At 33.8% G+C, this 23916-nt stretch overlaps 1 protein-coding gene across 1 annotated transcript in view; it reads right to left on the bottom strand.

Annotated features, from left to right (window-relative positions):
• Window positions 1-23916, bottom strand: part of Gnat3 (G protein subunit alpha transducin 3) — a 37934-nt gene that overhangs the window by 2207 nt on the left and 11811 nt on the right. Inside the window, exons 2-7 of the mRNA XM_048337878.1 lie at window positions 23122-23164; window positions 20995-21136; window positions 15600-15757; window positions 10976-11104; window positions 3232-3361; window positions 2900-3053 (exon numbers count right to left, since the gene is read on the bottom strand). Of these exons, the coding sequence (XP_048193835.1) occupies window positions 2900-3053; window positions 3232-3361; window positions 10976-11104; window positions 15600-15757; window positions 20995-21136; window positions 23122-23164 (756 nt within the window). The remainder of the gene's footprint in view (window positions 1-2899; window positions 3054-3231; window positions 3362-10975; window positions 11105-15599; window positions 15758-20994; window positions 21137-23121; window positions 23165-23916) is intronic.

A 23916-nucleotide genomic window follows, 5' to 3' on the forward strand; every position in this document is an offset into this window, starting at 1 on the left:
GGCCACAAATTAAAACCTCTAAAAAAGCCAAAATAAATCCCTTTTCCCCTAAAAATGATTTTTTTCCTCAGGAATTTTATTAGTCACCAAAGGTCAGTTAATGTACTAGATTGATGACATTAATTTGGCAAAACACAATTCCACAGTGTAAAGTACCAGATTGTTATTTTAACTATAAATTTTAGTTAACAATATGTCAACGTAAGTCATAGGGAAGCTCTATGTCTTTTGTGGAACCTCCATCTTGCTTGCCAGAATGGTTGAACAAGTTTACATTTCTACCAGCAGTATGATAGGTTCCTTTTGGTCATATTCCTTCTAGCATTTGTAATTGTTAGATTTCTTGATAATGGCCATTCTAATTTGAGTGAGGTGGATCAGAACTCTGTATTTTTAACAATACAATGTTAAATTTTTAAAGTTTTTGTACTTATTAATAGTTTGAAATTTTAAAAAATTACATTGTAATTTTAAAAACAGAAAAGTAAAAATTGTTAATAGACACATGAAAAATGCTGACACAAGGATACAAACTAGGATACAGTAAAGCCACCAGCATAACCATGATCATTGCAGCACTATTCACCATAACCAACATATGGAATCAGACCAGGTGTCTATCAAAGGAAAAATGGATCAAGAAAATATTGTATACATATACAATTAAATTATACTTATCCATTAGAAAGAATTATATTGCACCATTTGTAAAGCAATGGAAAACAAGAAAAAAATAGGGTAAGTGAAATAAATCTGGCCAGGAAGACAAGGGTTGTTTGTTTCCCTTCATATGTGCAAGCTGGCATTAGTTTATAAACATATAAGTAAATATGTTAGGTGGTATCCAAGAGTACACAAATGTATTAACTGAAATAGGATAAATTCAAGGGAAAATTTAATGTATTTCTATTAAAAGACAAAGTGAAAGTTCTGCAAAACAAATGCCAAGAACTAGGTACTTGTAAGGGGTATGGTATGTTACAGGGTGGGGGAGTAGATAAAAAGCAAGGGAAAGAGTTGATTGGTATGGGTAAGTGAAAATGTTAAAAAGGTCACACTGATCAAGTGACAGTGTATACATAAACTGATTTGTTAAATGGAGCTCCTTTGTACTACTACTTGAAAATAGTAAAATACTATTTAAAAGTGCCTGAAAAAGCAATTGAAAAAATAATTCATTTCTCTCTAAACTCAAAATAGTTCTAAGAAATCAATGGTACTGTTTGGTAGATATGTAGATCCTCTTTATTTAGTTTGAAATAGTAAGTATAGAGTCATTTAGCAAACATGTAGAGCCTCAATAGTTTAAAATAGTAAGTATACAATCATGCTTTGATTTGTTATAAAAGAATAAACTTACAAGTAGTGTTATAAAATGCCATAGACCCTAGTTATGCATTAGCTAGCATAAATATCTGTTTCTTCCTAGCATAATATCTGCTTTTTTATGTAGCATAAATATCTCTGCCATTCTCTTAATATATTTGGGCTAACACATGTATTTGAAGGGTGAAACTGAAACGTTGCTTATTAATAATGTGTCATCCAAATATTTACAGACAGTTTCCTCTGAAGTTAAAACAACCCTTGGTGGAACTTGACCCTACTAGACATTCACTAATGACTGACACTGAAATTCTGGGAAACCAGAAAAAGAAATATGCCACTTTTTTCCCTCAATTCATTCAAGCTATCCATCTGAAAATCTTCAAATACTGAAGAGCCATTGAGATTTTATATAGCATGACAAGTTTTCGATAGGATGTACAAAATATACCTACTTAGGTAAAACCATAGAGAAGAACAACAAAAGAAAAAGGCATAATTTTACATAGTATGTTGAAAATAACAACAACAATGATAAACCACTTATTTCCATAACTTGGAGTTCATTTTGCTTAGCATCATCTTATATGATCATATGTATATAGATTTTTTTGTTTTGTTTTGTTTTTTTTTGGCCAGTCCTGGGGCTTGGACTCAGGGCCTGAGCACTGTCCCTGGCTTCTTTTTGCTCAAGGCTAGCACTCTGCCACTTGAGCCACAGCGCCACTTCTGGCCATTTTCTGTATATGTGGTGCTGGGGAATCGAACCCAGGGCCTCATGTATATGAGGCAAGCACTCTTGCCACTAGGCCATATCCCCAGCCCTGTATATAGCTTTTGAGCTATTGTAATCATCTGCTAGGACTATACTAGACATATAGTAATTATTACCAATGAGGAAAACCATATTGTCTGTGAGTCAGGCTTGCTTCAATTAGCATGTTTGTTTGTTTTTTTCTGAACGGTTTTACCCCTGATGTCACTGTAACTGATTTTGGTACCCTGGGTATTATGTATATGTTTATTGGAACTAGGGAAGGGAAGAGGAACATCAAAATGGAGAGAGAAACAGTAAAAGGTGAACCAATGCAATAGCAATACTTACAAGACAATATGTTGTAAACCAGCTGTACAACTAGGGGCGGGGGTTGGGGAGGAGAGAAGGCAGGAGAAAAATGAGGCGGGGAGATAGCAAGTTTGATAAGAAACATATTCACTGCTTTACATATGAAACTGTAACCCCTCTATACATCACTTTGACAATAATTTTTGTTAAGCATATACTTGGAATAAAATCTGCCTTTCTATTACAGTGTTGGTGATAATGGGTTTGCAGTGACATTTGATGTATTACACAGAAAAACAACTCTCATGTATCTAATATTTTCCAGTGTGTGCAGTAGGGTTTACTTTAAAGTAGATAGAATAGAGAAGGATCTTATTTGTAATATTCTTATTTGTTTGGGTTATATGCACAACTCAAATTGATCATATTTCATCCTCATAAATATTAACTTTTGGATCCAGATACACTTCATGGAACACCTGATGCTCCATAACTTAAAAACCTTACCAGTGTACTCCGGAAAGCAGATGCTGAGATGCACCTTGGCCACTTTTTCTTGGAAGAGATCTTTCTTATTAAGAAACAGCACAATGGAGGTACTTGCAAAATACTTGTGATTGCAGATACTGTTGAACAGGTGAAGACTTTCATGCATCCGGTTCTGTATGGTATGAAAGAGGAGAATGTGTATTGTCATTGTCTAGACAATGTGAGAATAAAACATTCTAAACTATGATCTAGAAATGATATCCATCTCAGTAAGTCTTTCAGTAAGGTGGGAAATGTGCTAATTCCATTAGACAGTATAGACCTTTGCCTGGTTTAACTTTCACACTTACCACTTCTTCGTCTTCTACTAGGACCATGTCATAGGCACTGAGTGCTGCACAGAATATAATGCATGTCACTCCTTCAAAGCAGTGAATCCATTTCTTTCTCTCAGATCTTTGTCCACCTACATCAAACATTCTTTAAAAGGAAACATCAAATGAATAATGAATCCTCTAAGATTTACATAAAGATTAACAGAGTTAGAAAGTGAATCCACAAATATATTTCATATGTATTCTTTTGATTTTTTTCATTCTTAAATCAACCCTATTCAATGACCTTCCAACTCAAACACTATAAAAAAAAGAAAGTACATTCCCCTCCTCTTTTTCACATAAAAATAGTAGTAGGAAAAATAGTTCCCACTCTAACTTTGCACAACTGGAAATGTTAAAAAGTTTTGAGTTTGACAACACATTAGCGTTAGGAGAGTTTGATGGAAGCTTATCTGTATTAATGGTTATTATGTGAAGATTGGGAGTTTCTCCTGTTGCAATACCATGATTCTTGCCTGATCTACCATCCTATGCTGATTTGTTTACTCAAATTATTACTGTTTCCCCATATGAACACATAAGATGATGCTAAGTGAAATGAACTCCACAATACAGAAACAAGTGGTATCTCATTGTAATTATTTTCAATATGCCATGTGAAAAAGTACTCTTTTTTTTTCTTCTCATATTCCCTTCCCTTGGTTTTACCCCTGCTATCACTGTATCTGATTATAGTACCCTGGATACTGTGTATACATGTATTAGAACTACGGAAGGGAAAGGGAATAACAAAATCAAGAGACAAAGGATAAAAAGACAAACCAATCCAAAAGCAATACTTACAAAATCATTTGGTGTAAACAACTATACAACTCATGGGGAGAGAGGGAGAGGGGAGGGGGAAGGTGGGGGGGAATGAGGGAAGAGGTAACAAGTTGCATATGAATGTACTCACTGCCTTACATATGAAACTGTAACCCCTCTATGCTTCACTTTGACAATAAATAAAAAAGTTATTACTGTTTGTACTCTGTATACTACACACATTGAAAGATCTTCCTAGAGCAGATGAAAACATGTAATCGCTATCTTCACAGAGCCTTACTGTGCAAAAAACAGATGGTTATAATATTATATAGAGAAATACTGTAACATACAAGCAAGCATCAACACTCAGGGGGATTGAAGCCTTGGGGATCACCAAAACTCACAAACAATATGTTGGTCTAGTCTTTTTAGTTAGGTGAAAGTCATCATTTTGGCAAAAGTAATCAATAAGTTTCTTTTTAGATTTATTATTAATACCTTCCCTTTTCTTTTATCAGATACTACACAGCCCAAATACAATCTTAAATCATTCATATTTTCCCAACTCTTCCTTCTCCAAACCAGTATTTCTGAGTGCAGCCGAAAAGCATCCTCTTTTCTCTTCCTAATGTTACAGATACAAAATACATTTTCAAGGCAGCTAGATTTTGTTTTAATGTTTTTAATTTAAAGTTTAAATGAATTTTATAAAGTTCTTATTATGCCATTTTCTGATGAGTTTCTTTCCTGGTAGACAAATCAGAGTGGTGATGACTCATAAGTTTGCTATTGTTCTGATTTCTCCCTACCTTGCCAAGCTCATTTTCTTTCTTTCTCTCTTTTCTTCCGTTCAGTTTACTCCCAAGGCAGTACTTTTAGTTCTTACTGCAAATATAATATCTTGCTATCTCAAGAATTTTGCACAAACCATCTTCTTTTCTAGGGCCAGAAATTTCTTTCTTCTTATATGACTGCTTCTTTGTTGACTTTCAACCCTTTGTATCAATAATTCTCTACAGAAATTATATTATAAAATACTTTGACTTAAATCTGGTGAACACTTCTCCAGCTTTTACCTAGCCACGGTAGTGGTGGCCTAGAGATCTTGTTCTTTTCTTTGTGGATAGTATTTGTTTCAATGAATCTTTTTCTTTCAGAGATCTCTTAGTCTCAATAATTTTGGTTTCACAGCAACATGAAGAATTATGTTGGTTTGTAGTAAAGTGAGATAATTTGATCATAATATTGGACATAATGTCTAATTGTTTAATAGTTACATTTAAATTGGTTACTTTAAATGTAAATTTTAAATAGCAGTTTCAGATTGTAAGCTAGATGAAAGGGGCAATAATTGAAATTCATTTTATGTGAAAAATAGTTCACAATTTTAATTTGTACCAACCAGTCAGAATTTTTTCCTGAGGAGTTCTGTTTCATTCTTTTAATAATGATAGTATAGACCTCTGGATTCCAGATTAATATCCTCCTGATTATAGTTCTTTGTGCCACAGTGGAAAATAATACTCTATCCACTTTACAGGTGAAGAAACTGAGCCTTTGAGAAGCTAAGTGGTTTGAATATTCACAATGAGTAAGACATGCAGTTCATACAATATGACCTCTAGCCCTGTTTTCTAGCAGCATCTCTGTGGTATCCAGTAAAAAATATCTTAATGAGTTAAGCTTTCTTTCTAGAACAAAGATGACTCAATCTTTACTAAGACTGACAAAATGACTTCTGCAACTCTATCTTAGCATGAATGGTTATAAATTCCCTCATTTATGACTACCCTGATAAGTAAAATTTTGTTTTGCACAGAGTGACATAAGAGACAAAGGTCCAGGGAACACAGTAAATGCTGCTAATGCCATTTGTTATTAGTGAGCTTAAATGCCCACTGGCAAATGAGACCAAGGGCCAGACATTTGTTTTCCTATTGATGCTCCTAGACATCATGTTATCTCTAAGAAAAGTTAGATAAAGTAATTTATTTTTCATGTATATGTATAATACGCAATTTATGTAATTAATTTTTCATATAAAACTGACATTGGAAAGATGTTAATCATGTACATATGCAGATATGTACATATATGTGCATAGATATACATGTATTTGTATTTGGATATGTATATGTATATCTATTTCTCTATATATCTCTACATAGCTTTCCAGTTTCAGTTTTTTTTTTCTCAATTTGAATTTGGGCCTACTTTATGTAAATTACTAAGACGTATTAAAAAAATTTAGATTTCAAGAATGGATCATTTATTTCTATATTTGATTATAGAAGTACTCTTATAAAGTCATTATTATCATTATGTGAAAAATACAATTAAAATCTGAAGAGGATATACATTTGGTGCCTGAATTGTTATAGTGATCAAATATAAAGGATAATTACTGACAACACAGGAAATCTCTGAATCTTCTCAGTCCTCTAAATAAAGCTTTGAGATTGTTGAATGGAACTCACTGACCATGTTTTGGGAAAGTTTTTGTTTTATTTAGCTATTTGGGGGGAAGAAGGGTAGTAAAATTTACACGTCTGTTATGTAAACTAATGAACTTTAATTTTGAAATGGAAAAGTTAGTTTTAATGACAGAATATGATATAGCTAAAAAAAATCAAGCCAGGATTTTAAGGAACAGCTGAAAATTGACTATGAGCTAATTTACCCACAATATTAATACAGGACAAGCTATTGGTTATAGGAGTTTATGGATGACAAGATACTTGTGTTTGTAGTACTATAAACAGTTGGAAAGGTGTTGAGCTTCTATGGGTCTTTATGGCAATTTGAGAGTAGATTTCTTCCACTTTCTACTAGAAGAGATTATTATGAAATAATCTGTTCTTATACTGCTGTACAATTGTTACCTAATCCAGGATAGCTAAAAATCAACAGTGATTTTGCATCTGGCTTCTGTCAAATATCTTTGCTTAACCTATGTGTGACTATCTGAAAAGCCACCATTTCTAAAATTTTTGACTATGAATTTGACCACATAGAAAAAGAAGATTTAATCTGAATAGGGATTTCCTTCATACTGTTCTTTTGATGAGAGTTATTCAAGATGTTAAGCTCCATCAGTGTTGGAATAAGTTCTTAAGGTGACTACAAAGGAGAGTACCAACTGGTTACACCTACACTGCACAGTCACAATGCCTAATTAAATCATTTGCTTGTGCCCAGTTAGAAAAACACTAGAGAACAGATACTTAGAGAAACTAACAATACGAATAGAGGTCTATCTAAATCCCTTAAAAGCTTACGATTTTGAAATGAATGATAAAGACTTATAACCACAAAGGATAGAGTGTCTTTAAATCATAATTGTTAATACTGTTTTAACCTTACCTACTCTATACTGACCATTTGTATGCATACATTTGTAATTAAATAGCCACTGAACTATTCTATTATATAACATAATTCAGAAAATTATTAAAATAAGTTTGTCATTAATAAGATACATATTATATCAAATATTCTGTTGGTAACATCAATTGTGACCAAACCTAGAATAAATATGTTGTGTATAGGAATTATTATTCTAAAAAAATCTGAAAGAGAATAACATCTAATCTGAGAGATAGCTACTAGGTAGAACTAATCAGCCTTTTCCTAAGCACAAATGAATGTAGTGAAGATAGTTTATTTTTATATTTAAAGAATACTATCATTTGTTTCATATTACAGATATGCTGCTCAAACATTCTTGAAACCAGTCATGCCAAATTTAGAAAATTGGAAGCTCTTTGTGGTAGTAGGTGCCAAGCTTTGTTTTTTTGGCTCTTAAATACTTTAAAGTACTTCCATTTCTGTCTTTTAATATGGAATATTTAAGGAAAAAGTTACTTTGACAACTTCTTGTATACATATTTCTGAATTATTTGTTTGGAGGAATTGTTCTATAACAAAAAGAAGACTTTGATTTTCATTGCACTTTCCACTTACACAATACTTTAAACATTTCTAAAAATAATTTATAATTTTGACAGGTGGAGCTATGTTTGATAAGAACTTTATAATTTGTTTTATCAGTTTGACAGTTGGAGTTTTAGTTTGATAAGTATCCTGAGGTAATTTTCATTCAATTAAATGATACGCTACAGATGATATACTATATCAGTAGAGAAGATTTTTCACTTTGGTATTCCTATTTAAAATTCTAGTATTCTGTAATTTAGTATGTAAATTAAGTCTCCAGTTTTAAATAGTCATAGGATGATTTGTACTATATGAATGCAAATCAATGCTAATGTAATATATTTTAAGATATTGGAAACTGCTGCTGAAATGAAGCTTGTTAGGTATATTAATTTTGTTCTTCATATTTTGAGGTATAACGTTTTCTACTACCAAAGTCTATACACATTTGCACAATTATTTAGCACCTAAAAGAAAGATGTCTCAACTGTGAGAATTTACTAGATGATGATTAACTTTAAAAATGGTTCACAATGATTGTAATCATACCTTAAGAAAAAAGATACTTAAACTTATTTTTATTTTGTGTTGAATACTGTTATTTTACATTTTCTTCTCCTCTCACTGACCAACAACTTCGGAAGAAATACTTGCTCTCCAGTAAAATAATGACTTCTCTCAATACTATCCGCTAACCCAACAGTAATACATAGTGTAAAGAATGTGGGTTGGGAAGACTGAAAGATGAACACATTCACCCTAGGCCTAGCAGTGCTTTGTAAGAACAGAGCAAATCTTCCATTTCATTTTCACCTCCATTTCTTCCACCTTTATCTTACATGATATGGCTATACCAAGCTTATCATGATTCATGAAGGTCTATAACATAAAGTGCTTGGCATAGTTATTCCTTCAGCAAAAATTGATTACACAAATGTTTTCGTCTTAGTAATTGCTGAGTAGGGACTTAAGAGAGACACGTCTCCTGGCCTCCCTGATTCAGCATATATGTGGAAGAAACAGAAACAAAAAGAGGAAACGAATAAATCAGTAAACAATTTCATATATTAGCATGTTACAATGAAGGGTTAGTATGTTGTATAAATGATAGAATGGACATTGTTCTGAACAGCACAGCTAGTTGTGTTGTTCCCAACTTTGCATTTAATGCTAGACATTAGTAAGTTGAAACCATCAGTGGTGGGGTATATACACACCATACAAATCATCAAGCCCCCATGCTGTTCTCTCACTCTATTGCCCCAGAAAGCAAGCTAAACATTTGCCACTGCACAGTTGCCAGGTATAGTAAAAGAGATATGCTGGAATGGCAAACAGTATATAAGACTAAAAGAAGAGACAACGGATTTGATATCTCCATGATAAGAAGTAGGCAGTTTTTGTAAGACAGGACACGTTAGACAAAGAGGACAGCAGGAAGCTAGAAGTTAGAGAGATTTAATTCCAAGTAATCATTCCTGAGCAGGTACTCAGTTGCTCAGTGATATGGGCAGTGAACAGGATCAGAGGCTGTCAGATATCCCATAGGTGATGTTGTCAAAGTTGATTTGCAATCCAGATAATCAGGAATTCAGAAAATTCCTCTTTTGCTTGTGAGATAAGTTACATGAAGTAATATCACACACTTCTGGGACTTCACTTGATAAAATCTTTATGGCAAATGTGCTAGGTAAGTGTTCTTTACCCCTGGCTATTTATTGTAGGGTGTAGGATTAGAATTTTGTACTGACTAGCCTCAAGACCCACAGTTACTTCTATTTCTCTCAGAAACATGGAGAGCGGTAAAAGGAGTAAGATTGTAAAGGGAATGTGTCAAAAATGCATTGTTGAGGTTATGATAGAAAGAGGGTGAAGCAATGGGACCTGGGTTCTCAAATGAAATTTCAACAGATGAGCAAAGTTTAACAATCTGAAGAAATTTGTTGACAAAGAGATCAGTGGGACCAAGAGAGAAAGCTGATTTCAGTATCTTCCTTTTCTGCCCCTGTTTTTTCTTTGGCTCATCATCCCGAAAATTATTGCTGGGCCTGAAATTTACTGTAAATTTTAAATAGTCAACTTTCAGATTCATTGAAGATAATCCTGTCTATATAATTAGATGTTACAGCTAACTAGTTTCCATAAACATTTCAAAAGCTTTTATCCCAATTTAAAAAATTGTGATACCAAATACTATTCATTCACTTTACTTCATGACTGGCTATAAGTGATTGGTATCAGCTTTTCTCCAATTTTTCTTTTCTTTAAAATTATTGTGTGCATGAAGTACTATATTAATTTTATTTTTCTCAATGTTTTACTCCCTAAATTGTAAGATAGTACAAAGCATACTTTAAACATTCCACCTCAAATTCCATAGAAAAAAATGTTAAGCTTAACTGTAAATAAATTTTGACCTCCCTCATGAAAATAATGGCAATATACTCTGACACTATATTGTGAGTTTCTATTTTTTGATTTAGTCAGAGTGATTTTTGCAGTACAATTTCTAGGAAGAGTTTGATAATGTAATAGCAATAAAATAATAGTTCATTTTCATGTGCAAAGCCTACTTATATAATAGGCTAGTAAATAGCATAACATCCAAATAATTCTCTGTAATTATTTTCATTTTATACCAAGGAGATAGTTTTAGTAGAAATATTTCCAGCCAATGAGTGGGAAGATGCAATGGATAAAGGCTTCCTGTCACCTGTGGCTTTAAATGTTATTTAAATATATTTTCTTATGAAAAAATCTAAAAGACAATTTTTGTCCATTTTATGAAGAGAAGAGAGTCTCACTCCCATCTGGTCATGAGAGAATCGCTGTAGCTTGAGAGGAAGGATGAAGCTCAGCATGAGACCTGGCACAAGTAGTTGAGGGACAGTAGAAGAAAAGAAGCTTCAAGAGTCAGAAAGCATCACTGCACTTGACCCTGATATCAAACTTCTCAGAGACATTGAGCCCAATGCACATTCTCTCAACCCTTCAGAGATGTATTTGTTCATACCTGAAGTTCAGGTCTTTGAAGGAGAATTGAGTTTCAATGATCCCTGTTGTTTTCACTCGAGAATGTAGAACATCTTGCTCATTTGGCACATACTCAGGAGCTGTTATTCTATCTAAATCATTAAGGTAGCTAATAAAAGGTGAAAATAGAAATAGAATTATTAGCACATACATATACTTCATATCACTGTGGAAGACACACTAGGAATCAACATAAGTGAATTTTTAGCTGAGTCTGTTAAAAATAATAAACTTCCGTGTTCTGCCTATCAGATTACAAGGCGGGCTTATGCAGAGCTTCAGGTTTTCAGTGTGGCACAAGCTAGCACCTGGGGCCTCTGCTCAATGAAGTCAGCTCCTCACTGGTCAGCCTGTACTTTATGAAGTATATGTGCTAATTCTGCAGTTGGAAGATGTAGGGGGGAATGAAAGCAAATTTCTTTTTCATGGTCTTTTAAACATGCTTATACATGTTTAGCTGCCTTGTAATACTTGTGACAGAGTAGATTTGCCTCAAAATTATGTTGTTTGTATTTGGGTCCTTTATTCTTTCATGCTTTCAATTTATTAGTACTAAGTGAGGAATAAACTCAGGCTCTCAGGCTTGCTGCCCAGGTGTTCAGTCACTTGAACAATGCCTCTAGCACCTCTTTGCTTTTAGTTAATTTTCAGATAGAGGTTTGGATTTTTGTTCAGTCTGCTATGTCTCGCACTTGGAGCATTGATACCATGATACCCTGCCAAAAGTCACTTAGGATTTTTCAAGTTATTGGTCTTAGTATCATTATTTGAAGATTGCTTGTTATTTTCTTGCAAGAGATGCCTAGGTTAGAATTCACCTTGTTAATATAATTGCCCTAATGAAAGCCAAAAGGCTTAGTAATGAAAGTACATGTGTCTCTCATGGTGGTCTACATTCAAGCTAATTCATGAAATTGCTGACCTATATATCTGGTTCAATACTTTTGGGGAACAAGAAGCTGAACATGTATTTGCCCCTAGTGACCACTCCCTTCACTTCCACTAGCACAATGAGTGTTCTTAATCCTTCCTGGGAGACATGCTAAACATTCCTACTCTTATTAAGCTCAATGCTATCTTTTTTCTCCTCTGCAGGTAGGGGTGATGCTGGGCAGGAATAAGTTTGATTAAGTTTTGTAGTTTGTGTACACGTTAGAATTAGAAGATGAAACTACTCTGAGATTTTTCATCCTTGAAACTAGATAAGTCTATATATTGAAACTAAGTGCTTTGTTGTTCTTTTTATGGTTTTTTTTTTAATACACTGAGGTGTTTAGCACTAAGGACATTATCAAAATAGCTGTTTCTGTGAAATTTTTGCATACATTTAATAATAGCACAATGATGTTTTTTGTTTAGTGTTGATGGTACTAGGGTTTAAGTTTAAGATTTTGTGTTTACCCAGAAAGTTCTCCATAATTTGAGCACAGTAATATTTTTATGACTGATTTAATCTACTACTCAAACCAAGATTATAGATAGGCTTAAAGAAAGGGGAAATAATTAACTCTGCACTTCATTCAGATAGAACTTGAGAGGCAGAGTTCCATTGATTATGAGAATTTGTTCTGAAGTTGGATTTATTTAAGGGTAAGATTGAAAAATTACTTGGTTAATATGTATGGAAATATAACAATGAAATCCTTCACTATATAACAAATATAAGCTAACAGAAGTGTGTTGATATAAATATGTCAACAATATATTGTTAGCTTTAACCAGTGTTTAAAACCTACTTTCTATTTGGATAAGTAAAAGTCTGTGTAAATGTCCTATTGAGGAAGTCTCCATGTGTGATAGTTAATTATTGGTTAATCACTTCAGGCTGGGTAAACCTTAATAAACAAATCTACCAAAACAGAAATTTATCCTAATGATAGTTAAAGTCATTATTTGGTAAATATATATATATATATATATGTATATATGTATATAGGTGCCTTTATGTTTGCATGTGTAAATGATTTTAAACAAAGCAGAGACACAGAAGACTGACAATTTGCATTTAGAATATGTATTTTAATAAACAAATATGAGATTTGGGTGTGCAAGCTTGTACCCAAAACCAATACCAAATAGGCCCTTAGTATATTTGGCCCAAATCCCTACAGAAAACTTAATTCTTCTTTCACCATGTAAATATCCTATTTTTTTTTTCCTGGTGAAGTCCATGTTAATTTCTCAAGCCTGTGGGATTACATAGCACACAGTCACTAAAAATGCAATCCTAACTGAAATCTGTTTCTTGCTTACCACTGTGAGGTCTCTCTTTTATGGAGGAACTGATGGGAATATCATATTGCAAGCCCCTAGTTTTCTTTTCTTAACTTTTACTCTAATTATGTTCTTCTCTTTGTTAGTCTCAACAAAGAGAATCTCTAGATTTGAGATCTAATATCTTATTTGCACACAGACACACAGTCGCACAAGTGTGCACACACACACAAAGCGGAGAAATGGTAGCAACCTTGATCTACTTGGAGTCTATGAAATACATATGCAGCCTACTAATCTGATTATATATTGAACGTGATGATATACTAAAGTTTAAGATGAGAATCAAATACTGTATTTGCATTTTGGAAGAAAGCAATGGCTATTCTTTAAATTTTTTAGCCACCTTTTATTTCACTTGCTCTTAAGAACTTTTGAGAATAGAATAAAAGACTTCACATTTCTAGTTTTTGGCTTATACATGAAGTGTTTCTGAGGCATAGGGAGAAAATACCTTTCCTGTTTTCCCTGCTGTATATTTTAAGTAGTGATATAAAAAACTGTTACAATATAACAACATTCATAAAACCAAAGCAAATCAATTTAGTTCAATCATATCTAACTTGAATAAAACAACAAATGTTCTTAATTAGATTCATACTTAAGAAGAAAGACATATTTTAAGTAAGTAATCAAAGGAATCACTTAGGAAAGTGTGATTAAATTTCATTTAATTCACTGAGTTATGTGAGTGGCAAATAAGTTCCCAATTAGCATTTTGCTACTGAAGCACAATTAATTTGGTAAGCACAATAAATGATAACATAATTAGTGGAATTAGTGGTACATTTTTCCAATATACTAAAAATAATGATTCTAAGGGGAAATAGTGATTAATCTATACCATGTGCTCCTAACTAAATACATTAATTATATTTTACCATCCCTGTGCCTCTCTCTCTCTCTTCCTTTCTCCCTCTCATTGTAAAACTTTACTAAGGCATGTGTTGTGGGATATACTATATCTACACAGAGTAGCCTCAAACACATCATGATTTCTTTACCAATGAGTAACATTTGCAAGTAGTGTTTTACTATACTGCAGAGACTTGTACTATTAAAGCCTGGCAGGTACTGAGACACTGAAGAAAGTAGCTATCAAATTTATGTAATTTCCAAATGTCACTAGACCTCTGTCTCATCAGAGAACTGCACACATTATCCTTCAATGCAATGTACCTTTTGAAAATTGGAGTCTAATGATGAGTCACTAGAAACTGTTCCACTCATAAAAGTTATATAGTTGTTTCTTTTTCACCACAATCACATTGTCTACCACACTTAAATCTGGTGTTTTCTTTCACTTTTGTATTGCTTCAATATTATGTTTTGAATGATGTGCTGGCTAAAGTTCCTCTAAAGGGATATTTAATGCATTTTATACATTTTGTATGCACAGAGAGAAATGGAAAATGGATTATTAGATAACTTGTGCACACATTCTTGCAAATATATAATGGTGGAATATGTTAAAACTACCTGTTAAAAGGGAATTGTGACAATAATAAGGAAATTATGGCAGGTGCACCTGTAATTCTTGCTACTCAGGTGGCTGAGATATATGGATTGCAATTTGAAGCCAGCTTGGGCACAAAGTCTGTGAAACTCTTATCTCCAATAAACTACTCATAAAAGCTGGAAATGAAGCTCAAGTGGCTCACATGGGAGAGTGCTTGCCTTGAGCAAAAAAAGTTCAGGAACATCTCCCAGGCTCAGAGTTCAATCCCCAGAACCAGCATAAAAAAACAAATAAGTAAATTATAAGCAGTAGAGAATCTTCTAAATTTGTTTTGTCTAATGGATTCTTACTAGGTAATGTTAGCTGTGGAAATTTTATCATCATCCTTGAGACACTAAAAGTATTCCATAACATTCAAATGTTGAAGAAACTAATAAATTATTTTCTTCTAGAATTTTGTACTTCCTTTATAAATCTAGTGTGCTAAAGAATGCATCGCTAATAATGATATCCTAGAGAATAATTTTAATAACAATATAGATGTTGATTAAAATAGCCCAAAACCTCATTGTGCATCTCTGTATGATGTGGATATTCATTAACTCCTTTTCATTAAGAAAAAAAATCAATTCTCTTTTTCCTCAGACATATAATTTTAGGATAATTTAAATAACGTCACCATATTTTTCCTACTTGTCATTTATGTCACTTTTTCCTTTTTATTTCTCTTCAAGTACTTCTTAATTTTCTATAATTAAAAATCAAGGTGATTTACTTTCCTAACTTGTGTTTAAAATACACAGTATGCAGAATCACAAAATTGTAAAACGTCTCTACTGAAATTCCTGTGCAAATGGATTCATTCACTTACTAAGCAGCTGAGTCATTGAGCTGGTATTCAGATGCCCTTTCAAAGCAGGCCTGGATTCCTGGATCTTTCCACAGTCGTTTTATTACTTCAGCCAGTTGTGGCGTCATGTCACCATCTTCCAGTGTACTTGCCATGGCTAAAAGGTGTTGTTGGTCTTCCTAGAATGATGTTTCGGTGAGAACAAAAATAATTTTAATACAATATTTTAGTTTGGTGTTTTTATTAAAAACCTCACTCGTTTTGGCTAATAATGCCACTTGTAAATGTTTCCAAAATATATTAAAATGGATACAACTAAAGTTCCTTGGAGAAGCTCACTGATGCCTGGAAAAATTCTTTAAAGAAGCTAAGAGCAGGCATTTGTGGCTTTTACCTTTAATTCTAGCTGCCCAGAAGTCTGAAATCTGAGGATTGCTGTTTGAAGCCAGCCAGGGCAGGAAAGTCCATGAGATTCTTTATCTCCAATAACCTAATCAGAGAAGTCTGGAAGTGACACTGCAGGTCAAGTGGTACAGTGCTAGCCTTGAGCAAAGGTGAGCTCAGGATCAATGCCTGGTCCTAATTTCAAGCCTCAGGACTGGAAAAAAAAAAAAAAAAAGAAAGAAAGGAAGGAAAGAAGGAAGGAAGGAAGAAAGGAAGGAAGGAAGGAAGGAAGGAAGAAAATAAGGAAAAGAAATAAGGATATTTTAATAAGTGAGATGGCCTTTTAAAGATGACATCGAAGAAGGTAACAGTACTTTGGTATTGTCCACTGTGGGCTCAAAGGTGAAAATACTGGATAATAATGAAACTAATATCAACTGGCATTTTCATTTTTTTCATTTTTGTTATAGCCATATATTTTTTAAAGAAAACAGAAAGTCTAGGTAAGAATAACAGTGAAAGATGGAAATATAGTTGCCTTATAATATTACATTTAGAAATACATATAAAGACTATTTGAGGGCTGGGAATGTGGCTTTGCAGTAGAGTGCTTGCCTAGAGTGCATGAAGCCCTGGGTTTGATTCCTCAGCACAATGTAAACAGAAAAGGCCAGAAGTGGTGCTATGGCTCAAGTGATAGAGTGCTAGCCTTGAGCACAAAGAAGCCAGGGATAGTGCTCAGGCCCTGAGTTCAAGCTCCAGGACTGGCCAAAAAAAAAAAGAAAAAGAAAAAGAAAAAATGACTATTTGATCAGATACAGTGATAGCAGGAGGTAAAACCACAGGAAGGGAATATGAAAAAAAAAAGAAAGGTATGATTTCACATGGCATGTTGAAAATAATTACAACTGATCATAGTACCCTGGATACTGTATATACATGTAGTGGAATTAGCAAAGGGAAAGGGAATACTAAAATCCAGAGACAAAGGATACAAAATATGAGAATATCTAGCTGTTAATTGCTGGCCTATAAAGTAAAACAATAGGCAGTTTTGTCAACCATTTGAGAAACAAAAAGAAAAAAATAGAAAAAAAAATTATTATATCAAATTCTGCTTGAATGACCTTAGAAGTATCAAGGGAGAAAGAAGTTTACTGAGTAAATAAACTATTTGCAAAATTTATAGTAGTGTTCTATTTGTTTGAACTAACAATCAAAATTCCTATGACATAAGTATTTTAAAAGATAGGAATTTGAGGGGCTGGGGATATGGCCTAGTGGCAAGAGTGCCTGCCTCATATACATGAGGCCCTGGCTTCGATTCCCCAGCACCACATATACAGAAAATGGCCAGAAGTGGCGCTGTGGCTCAAGTGCCTTGAACAAAAAGAAGCCAGGGACAGTGCTCAGGCCCTGAGTCCAAGCCCCAGGACTGGCCCCAAAAAAAAAAAATAAAAATAGGAATTTGAGTGTCAAAGTAATTAAATTGATTGTAATAATACTTTAGGCAAACACAGGATTTGAGACTCAATCCTGTCAGACATCAAAGATTATATTCATCTGCTTAATAACCTTTCTGGGTAGATATTGCCACAACAGTTTAGAAGCATGTAATAACTCACATATTCCTTTCAACAATGAAATGATAGAAACTGTAACTTCTCCATTAGCATGTGTGGGATCTAAACCTTCCATAAGTTAATTTGCTAAATCAATAAATACAACAAGATGAGGAAGAGTTGACTCAGATACATTTTGAATGATGTCAAGAATTTCAGAATGAAGTATATTCTGTGAGAATCTGCTGCTGTTTTAATAGATTTGATTATTATCTAAAATTGACTCTAGGTTTATTCATTCATTTTATCCAGTTTCTCTGTGTTAAAAAGTGAGAGCTCCATTCTATTGCTAAATAATGAAAAATCATAGTTCAATCTTTCCTTTGCAATGTTTTAGTGTTGAAAGCAAACTGATCAGATGAACATTGACCCATGACTTAGTGTCTCAAACCTAGACTTGACCCTATTTTCTTGCATCAACCCAGGATAAAATTATACAATCCTTCTTTTGTATTAGCTAGATATGACAAAGAACTGAAAATCTGGTGAAATATGATCTAGTCACTTTTGCAGGCAGAGACCTATTTTGCTCCTTCCACTTTGAGAATGCCTTTTAGGACAAATGACACAAGGAAACAGCTGCTCACACAACTTTCTCCCTGAGGGAACCAGTTACGTGTCTTCTCGGAATCTTTAAAAATCAAACTGCCATGTACTTTCCTTTCTCATAAAATATACTATTTTATAGCAAAACAAACTATTTTCACCGGTATCATAACAGAAGTTTTACCTTAAGTGTTTCAAGGATGATAAAGCTCTCCTTGAACATCCTTCAATATGCTCCTATCTGGTTGATTTCTAGCTCTCCAGGCCATAGACTCTTCAAATGACTGCCTGGATAGACTGAATCGGTAGAGGTTTTTCTATCGAGGCCATACATTATAATCATGTGGGGTTCTAATTGCAATAAATCAATACCAGAATCCCACGCCAAAGAAAATATCTCAGAATCTCCAAGTGCCAGACCTCAAAAAGTGTATTGTTGCTGTTTGTTTGTTTGTTTTGAAAGGAAAGTGTAGCTTCTAGTTAACTCAAATTAGCAGTCAAGAATTCCCATGACCAAGATGTGAGGATGGCCGGGCTTTGTCACCCCATGGTTCACCAGGCATGAGTAGGTTGATCTGGCTAACTCAGTGGGTATCACCTTCCTCTCTCACCAAACACATGCATTCTGAAACTTTTTCCATTCTATGAAAGATGACCACTGTTCCAACAGAGGAAGCTCATTCTTTAGTCAAAGGTATAGGAATACCTGCACTTCAGTGCTAGATCCTCCAAACAAGCTCTCAGGAATCTCTGATGATAGAGCTGTCATTTTTTTATGGTTGGCTTATCAATACTATTAGAATTTTTAAATTATCTATAATGCCAAACCGTGCCCTGATTTGTGGTGCATATTATTAAACGTACGTTGATATGTATTATTAAGTCTGGCTCATAGTTTTCATACTAGTTACGCAGGGGTCTGAGATTGGGTGGCTCAAGTTTTGAGACCAGCCTAGGCAAGAGTTCACAGATACAGTCTCAACAAATGGCTGGTCTCAGTGGTGCATGCCTGACATCCAAGCTATGCAGGAGGTTAAAATTGGGAGGGTGGATGTTCCCAGTCAATCCAGAAATTAAGGTCATTGGAACTCCATCCCAATAGGAGAAGGTGAGCATACACCCTGGTAGAAAGTAAGACTTTATCTCAAAAATAACCAATATATGAAATATCTGGAGGTATGAATCAGTGGTAAAGCACCTAAGATAAAGCAATAGGCCCTGAGTTAATATATACATACACACATACAGATATACACATACTCATACATATGTATATTTATACACATACAAGTATACATATATGTATATATGTACATAGATATGTGCAGCACTAGTCTTAATTCTGTGATTCCATATCCTTCTGTGTTTTCCTGTTGTTATTCCATCTACTCCGAAATTTCAATGTCTACCAAGTAACTAAAAGTTGTTGGATTTTTCTTTCTTAACCACTCTTATCTCAGCTCTCTTTTCCACATTATCCTTCTTTTCTCAGTCTAAGCACTTAACTATTCCATTCTATCCTCCTCCTTCAAGTAAACCATAGGCCATTGTGTACCAGTGTGACCATACCACCTAGTTTAGTTCTCCAGACAAAATGGTACTATCAGGCTTCAAATGCACATTTGAATTTGCTTATTTATGTAAATATCTGATGGAATTTACACACACACACACACACACACACATACACACACGCACATACACACACATCCAAAACCAAGACAATTATTCTCTATCCTATTTTAGCATTTCTTTCTTTAAATAAAGATATACAGAGCTTCTGGGCTGGAAATATGGCCTAGTGGTAAAAGTGCTCGCCTCATATACATGAAGCCCTGGGTTCGATTCCTCAGCACCACATATATAGAAAAAGCCGGAAGTGGCACTGTGGCTCAAGTGGTAGAGTGCTAGCCTTGAGCAAAAAGAAGCCAGGGACAGTGCTCAGGCCCTGAGTTCAAGACCCAGGACTGGCAAAAAAACAAACAAACCAAAGATATACAGAGCTTCACATTCAACTGTACTATCATACTGAAGAAACAGGTACTTTTTCTAGATTTTTCCAACATCAGAATTTTGTTCTCTGAGCAAAATGAGTCCCATTTTTTTTAATCTTTTTTTTTTTTTTTTTGGCCAGTCCTGAACCTGAGCACCATCCCTGGCCACTAGGCCATATTCCCAGCCCCATGAGTACCATTTTAATAATGGCTCAGTGCTGAGTCCCAACAATTATTTTTACATTTGCTTTCTCCTTTAATAATTCTTCTAATTTATTGGAAAAACCATTAACATTTGTCTATGAAGAAACTAAAACAGAGAGAGATTAAGTAGCTTGTCCAAATAACTAATACCGTTTGTTAAATTTTCTATATGGTTTCCTTGAATGTCAATCCATGTGATGATACATTTTTTTTCTTTGAGACAGAGTCCTACAATATGATTTAGCTGGCCTCAAATGAGCACTTTCTTGTTGTAACATGGCCTTTGTAATTTTCAATGACCATTACTAATCTTGCTGTTATTATTAAACATTTTTTCCACGAAATTAATTAGAATTGAACTGAAAAAATAAATGTAGAGATATTTCAGATTGGATTTTATTCAATAAACCCTTTTGACTTTTGCAACTATAAACAATATTTTTATTGAAGTATCAGTTTTGATCTAAAGCAAAATTTTAATAAGTTTACTGTGCATAGTAAGAAATGATGCTTCTTTAAACAAATTGGGAAATCTTATGCTGGATAGAGCCTATGCTTGAAAATTGTCATTTTATGGTCTTAAATTTTGGATATAGATTTGAATGAAAGCACAGATTTCTCAAGCCACATCATATGACTTATAATTGTCATTATTTGAATACTTACTGGACTTCTGGGAGTCACATAATCAATCCCAAGGGTAGACATGGCTTTCACAATGGCTAGAATGGATTGCAACGTGTTGCTGTAGACTACTGCTTTGAACTCCATGCATTCTTGCTTACTGTAACCATTCTTATGAATGATCCTGGAATTTAATGAGTTGAGCAATAATACAAATGTACATTAATGATAAATTATGTAAATAAATTTACTTCACAGAGCTATTGAAAATGAAGTTATATCTTTGTATTTTTATTATTATTGTCCTTTCATAAAATATTTTCTTTCTGGAATATACAGGATAAATATAAAAAAATGTATATTTAGGATTTGTTCTAAATGAAACACTTTTTTTTTTTTTTTTTTTTTGGCCAGTCCTGGGCCTTGGACTCAGGGCCTGAGCACTGTCCCTGGCTTCTTCCCGCTCAAGGCTAGCACTCTGCCACGTGAGCCACAGCGCCGCTTCTGGCCGTTTTTTCTGTATATGTGGTGCTGGGGAATCGAACCTAGGGCCTCGTGTATCCGAGGCAGGCACTCTTGCCACTAGGCTATATCCCCAGCCCCTAAATGAAACACTTTTAAAATGCATAAATTATAAACATTTTACTTAGAATAGTACTATTGTTTCAAGAAATATTTTCTTAGATTTCCAGAACATAGACAAATACTAATGTCTAAAACTTGATGTTGTGTTTACAACGTGCTACCTAAAGGAAATGAAATCATTTAGTAGAACATTCATGTCTTTTCCTATCACTAATGGCACACTGGAAAATAGGAGTGCTGGCTTTCTATTTCCAGCATTAACAAAGGCATTTTTTTTTTTTAATGCAGGTAATCGCTCTCTGTTAAATCCCTTGTCATTTCTCTTTGTGTGTACGTGCCCTTGAGTTCTCAGAGCTGAAGTGCCTAGACATTTTATTTGGCTGAACCTCCTCTTCCTTCCACTCATTCAGCCAGAAGCCAAAATTTTAATAGTTGACAAATAATAGCTTAAAATATAGTTACCTATTTAAAGCTGAAATCTTTCCTATGGCTAATTGTTTTTTTTTCTCACTATTGAATAATAAGTTCTTGTTCCTTTCTGAAGTTTTGTTGTTTTAAGAAGTTTTGAATAAACATTTTGATAACACATTTGTAAATATTTTTGTTGAATGTATATGGATGGAAGCTTTCACATTGGGGATATACACAAGGTATATTTTAATATATTTATAGAAAATAAATCCCTCAAATAAAAGGATTAAAATTGAAAGGAATACTGCTGCCTGTATTATTGTTTAGTTATTTATTTACATTTGATTACCAACAAATGCTGCATTTCTACTTTAAGCAGGGTCATTCTTCTGTAATCTTCAACAGCTAAATAATTTCAATAAGACAAGTAAGTCAGACTATAAAGAAAGACTGTAGAAAATGTATTGAAATGATTTGGTAGCTAGATCAGAAATAAAGTCATTCAATAAATCTTAGTCTTTTGTCAGGAATTGGAATTGAAAAATTATTTTAACTATTAATACAAAATGATAATTCTGAATAAATTTTAGATTTTCTTAGTGGAACAAGTTTGGATAACTCTCCTTTGATGAAAACACTGAGAAAACAGCCTTCACAAAGAAAAATGATAAATTGAGAATTAAAAACACCCCCTTGAAGTGGGACTTTAAGACAGATGAAGAAGCGCCATAGTTTTTCCAGCCACTACATAAATTAATTACTATGAGAAAGATATCTCCAGCTACAAGCTAGTTCTTAGATTTGTTCAAATTAAAAGAGCTTTTACTGGGTATTTTCACACTGAAATATGTGCTAACGAGAATGAATTAATTGTACAAGTCTCTTCTCCTACCAATACATATGAATTTTCATTTATTTGCTTCTACCTACCTAAAACCATTTTACTCAAATATGTCATTCTCATTTAGTGTACTTTTATGTTTGTTCCTTCCTTATTTTTAACAAAAATTACATTACCTCTCATCTGTTATGTTTGCTAAACAATAAGAGTATTTGCATAAACACTCTGATAACTATAGCTCTGTCTTTCGTGTCTCTCACAAAGCATTTAAGAATGGCAAAATACATGGACACAAATCACATATTCAACATTTGACATAGTTCTGAACCTACTTCATTTGTTTAACAATAGTGCTTTTTCCAGATTCTCCTGCTCCTGAAACAAAAGAAGAGACAATATTAAATTTCTATACAGAGTAATGTAACCTGCCTATCCCTTTCTCAGCATATCTTTAACATATACCTCTCCTAGTATCCCATCTACGGTGGGGAGTATATACCAGCAAAGATATTATACTATTACATTTGAACATAGTTTTAAATGTTTTTGTCTCCTGTTTTTGTGACCCTATAAAATATTTTACAATTTCCATAGGTTCTAAGTCAATGATTCTTCCTAAATATTCCATTATATGTCTTGAGAAAAGAGCAAAACAAAAGAAAGACCAATTGGACAATAACCTTTTATTTCCAAAGTCTATTGTAATTGAGATACCGTTTCTTGAGCATCTTGACACCCAGCTATACTTGCATCTATTCATACAAAAGAGTGCTCTTGTTAACATTAAGCAAACCAGGAGTATTCTTCCAGGAGTAAAAGGTGGTATGAGGATGGCTTAAAATCGGTTACTTATTTGCAGGTGTAGGATGGGAAGAGGGGAAAGGAAACTGAGAAGATGGCATTGTAGGTTCTGGTGGTGGTAAGTGATAAATAATGCTGGATAGAAATCTGGTAATTTACATGGACCAGCAATTGTAGGTGGTAATATACAATGTAAGGCTTAGTTTGATTTATGCCACTTAATTCTATCCAGTGTTTCCTCACTTTGAATTATAACAACATCTGTAGATAAATTTTCTTGTATTTTATATTTACAATATTTTGTTTAGTTTGACATCACCTCTGCA

Source organism: Perognathus longimembris, chromosome 2 (assembly GCF_023159225.1).
Source record: "Perognathus longimembris pacificus isolate PPM17 chromosome 2, ASM2315922v1, whole genome shotgun sequence".
Classification (NCBI taxonomy): domain Eukaryota; kingdom Metazoa; phylum Chordata; class Mammalia; order Rodentia; family Heteromyidae; genus Perognathus; species Perognathus longimembris.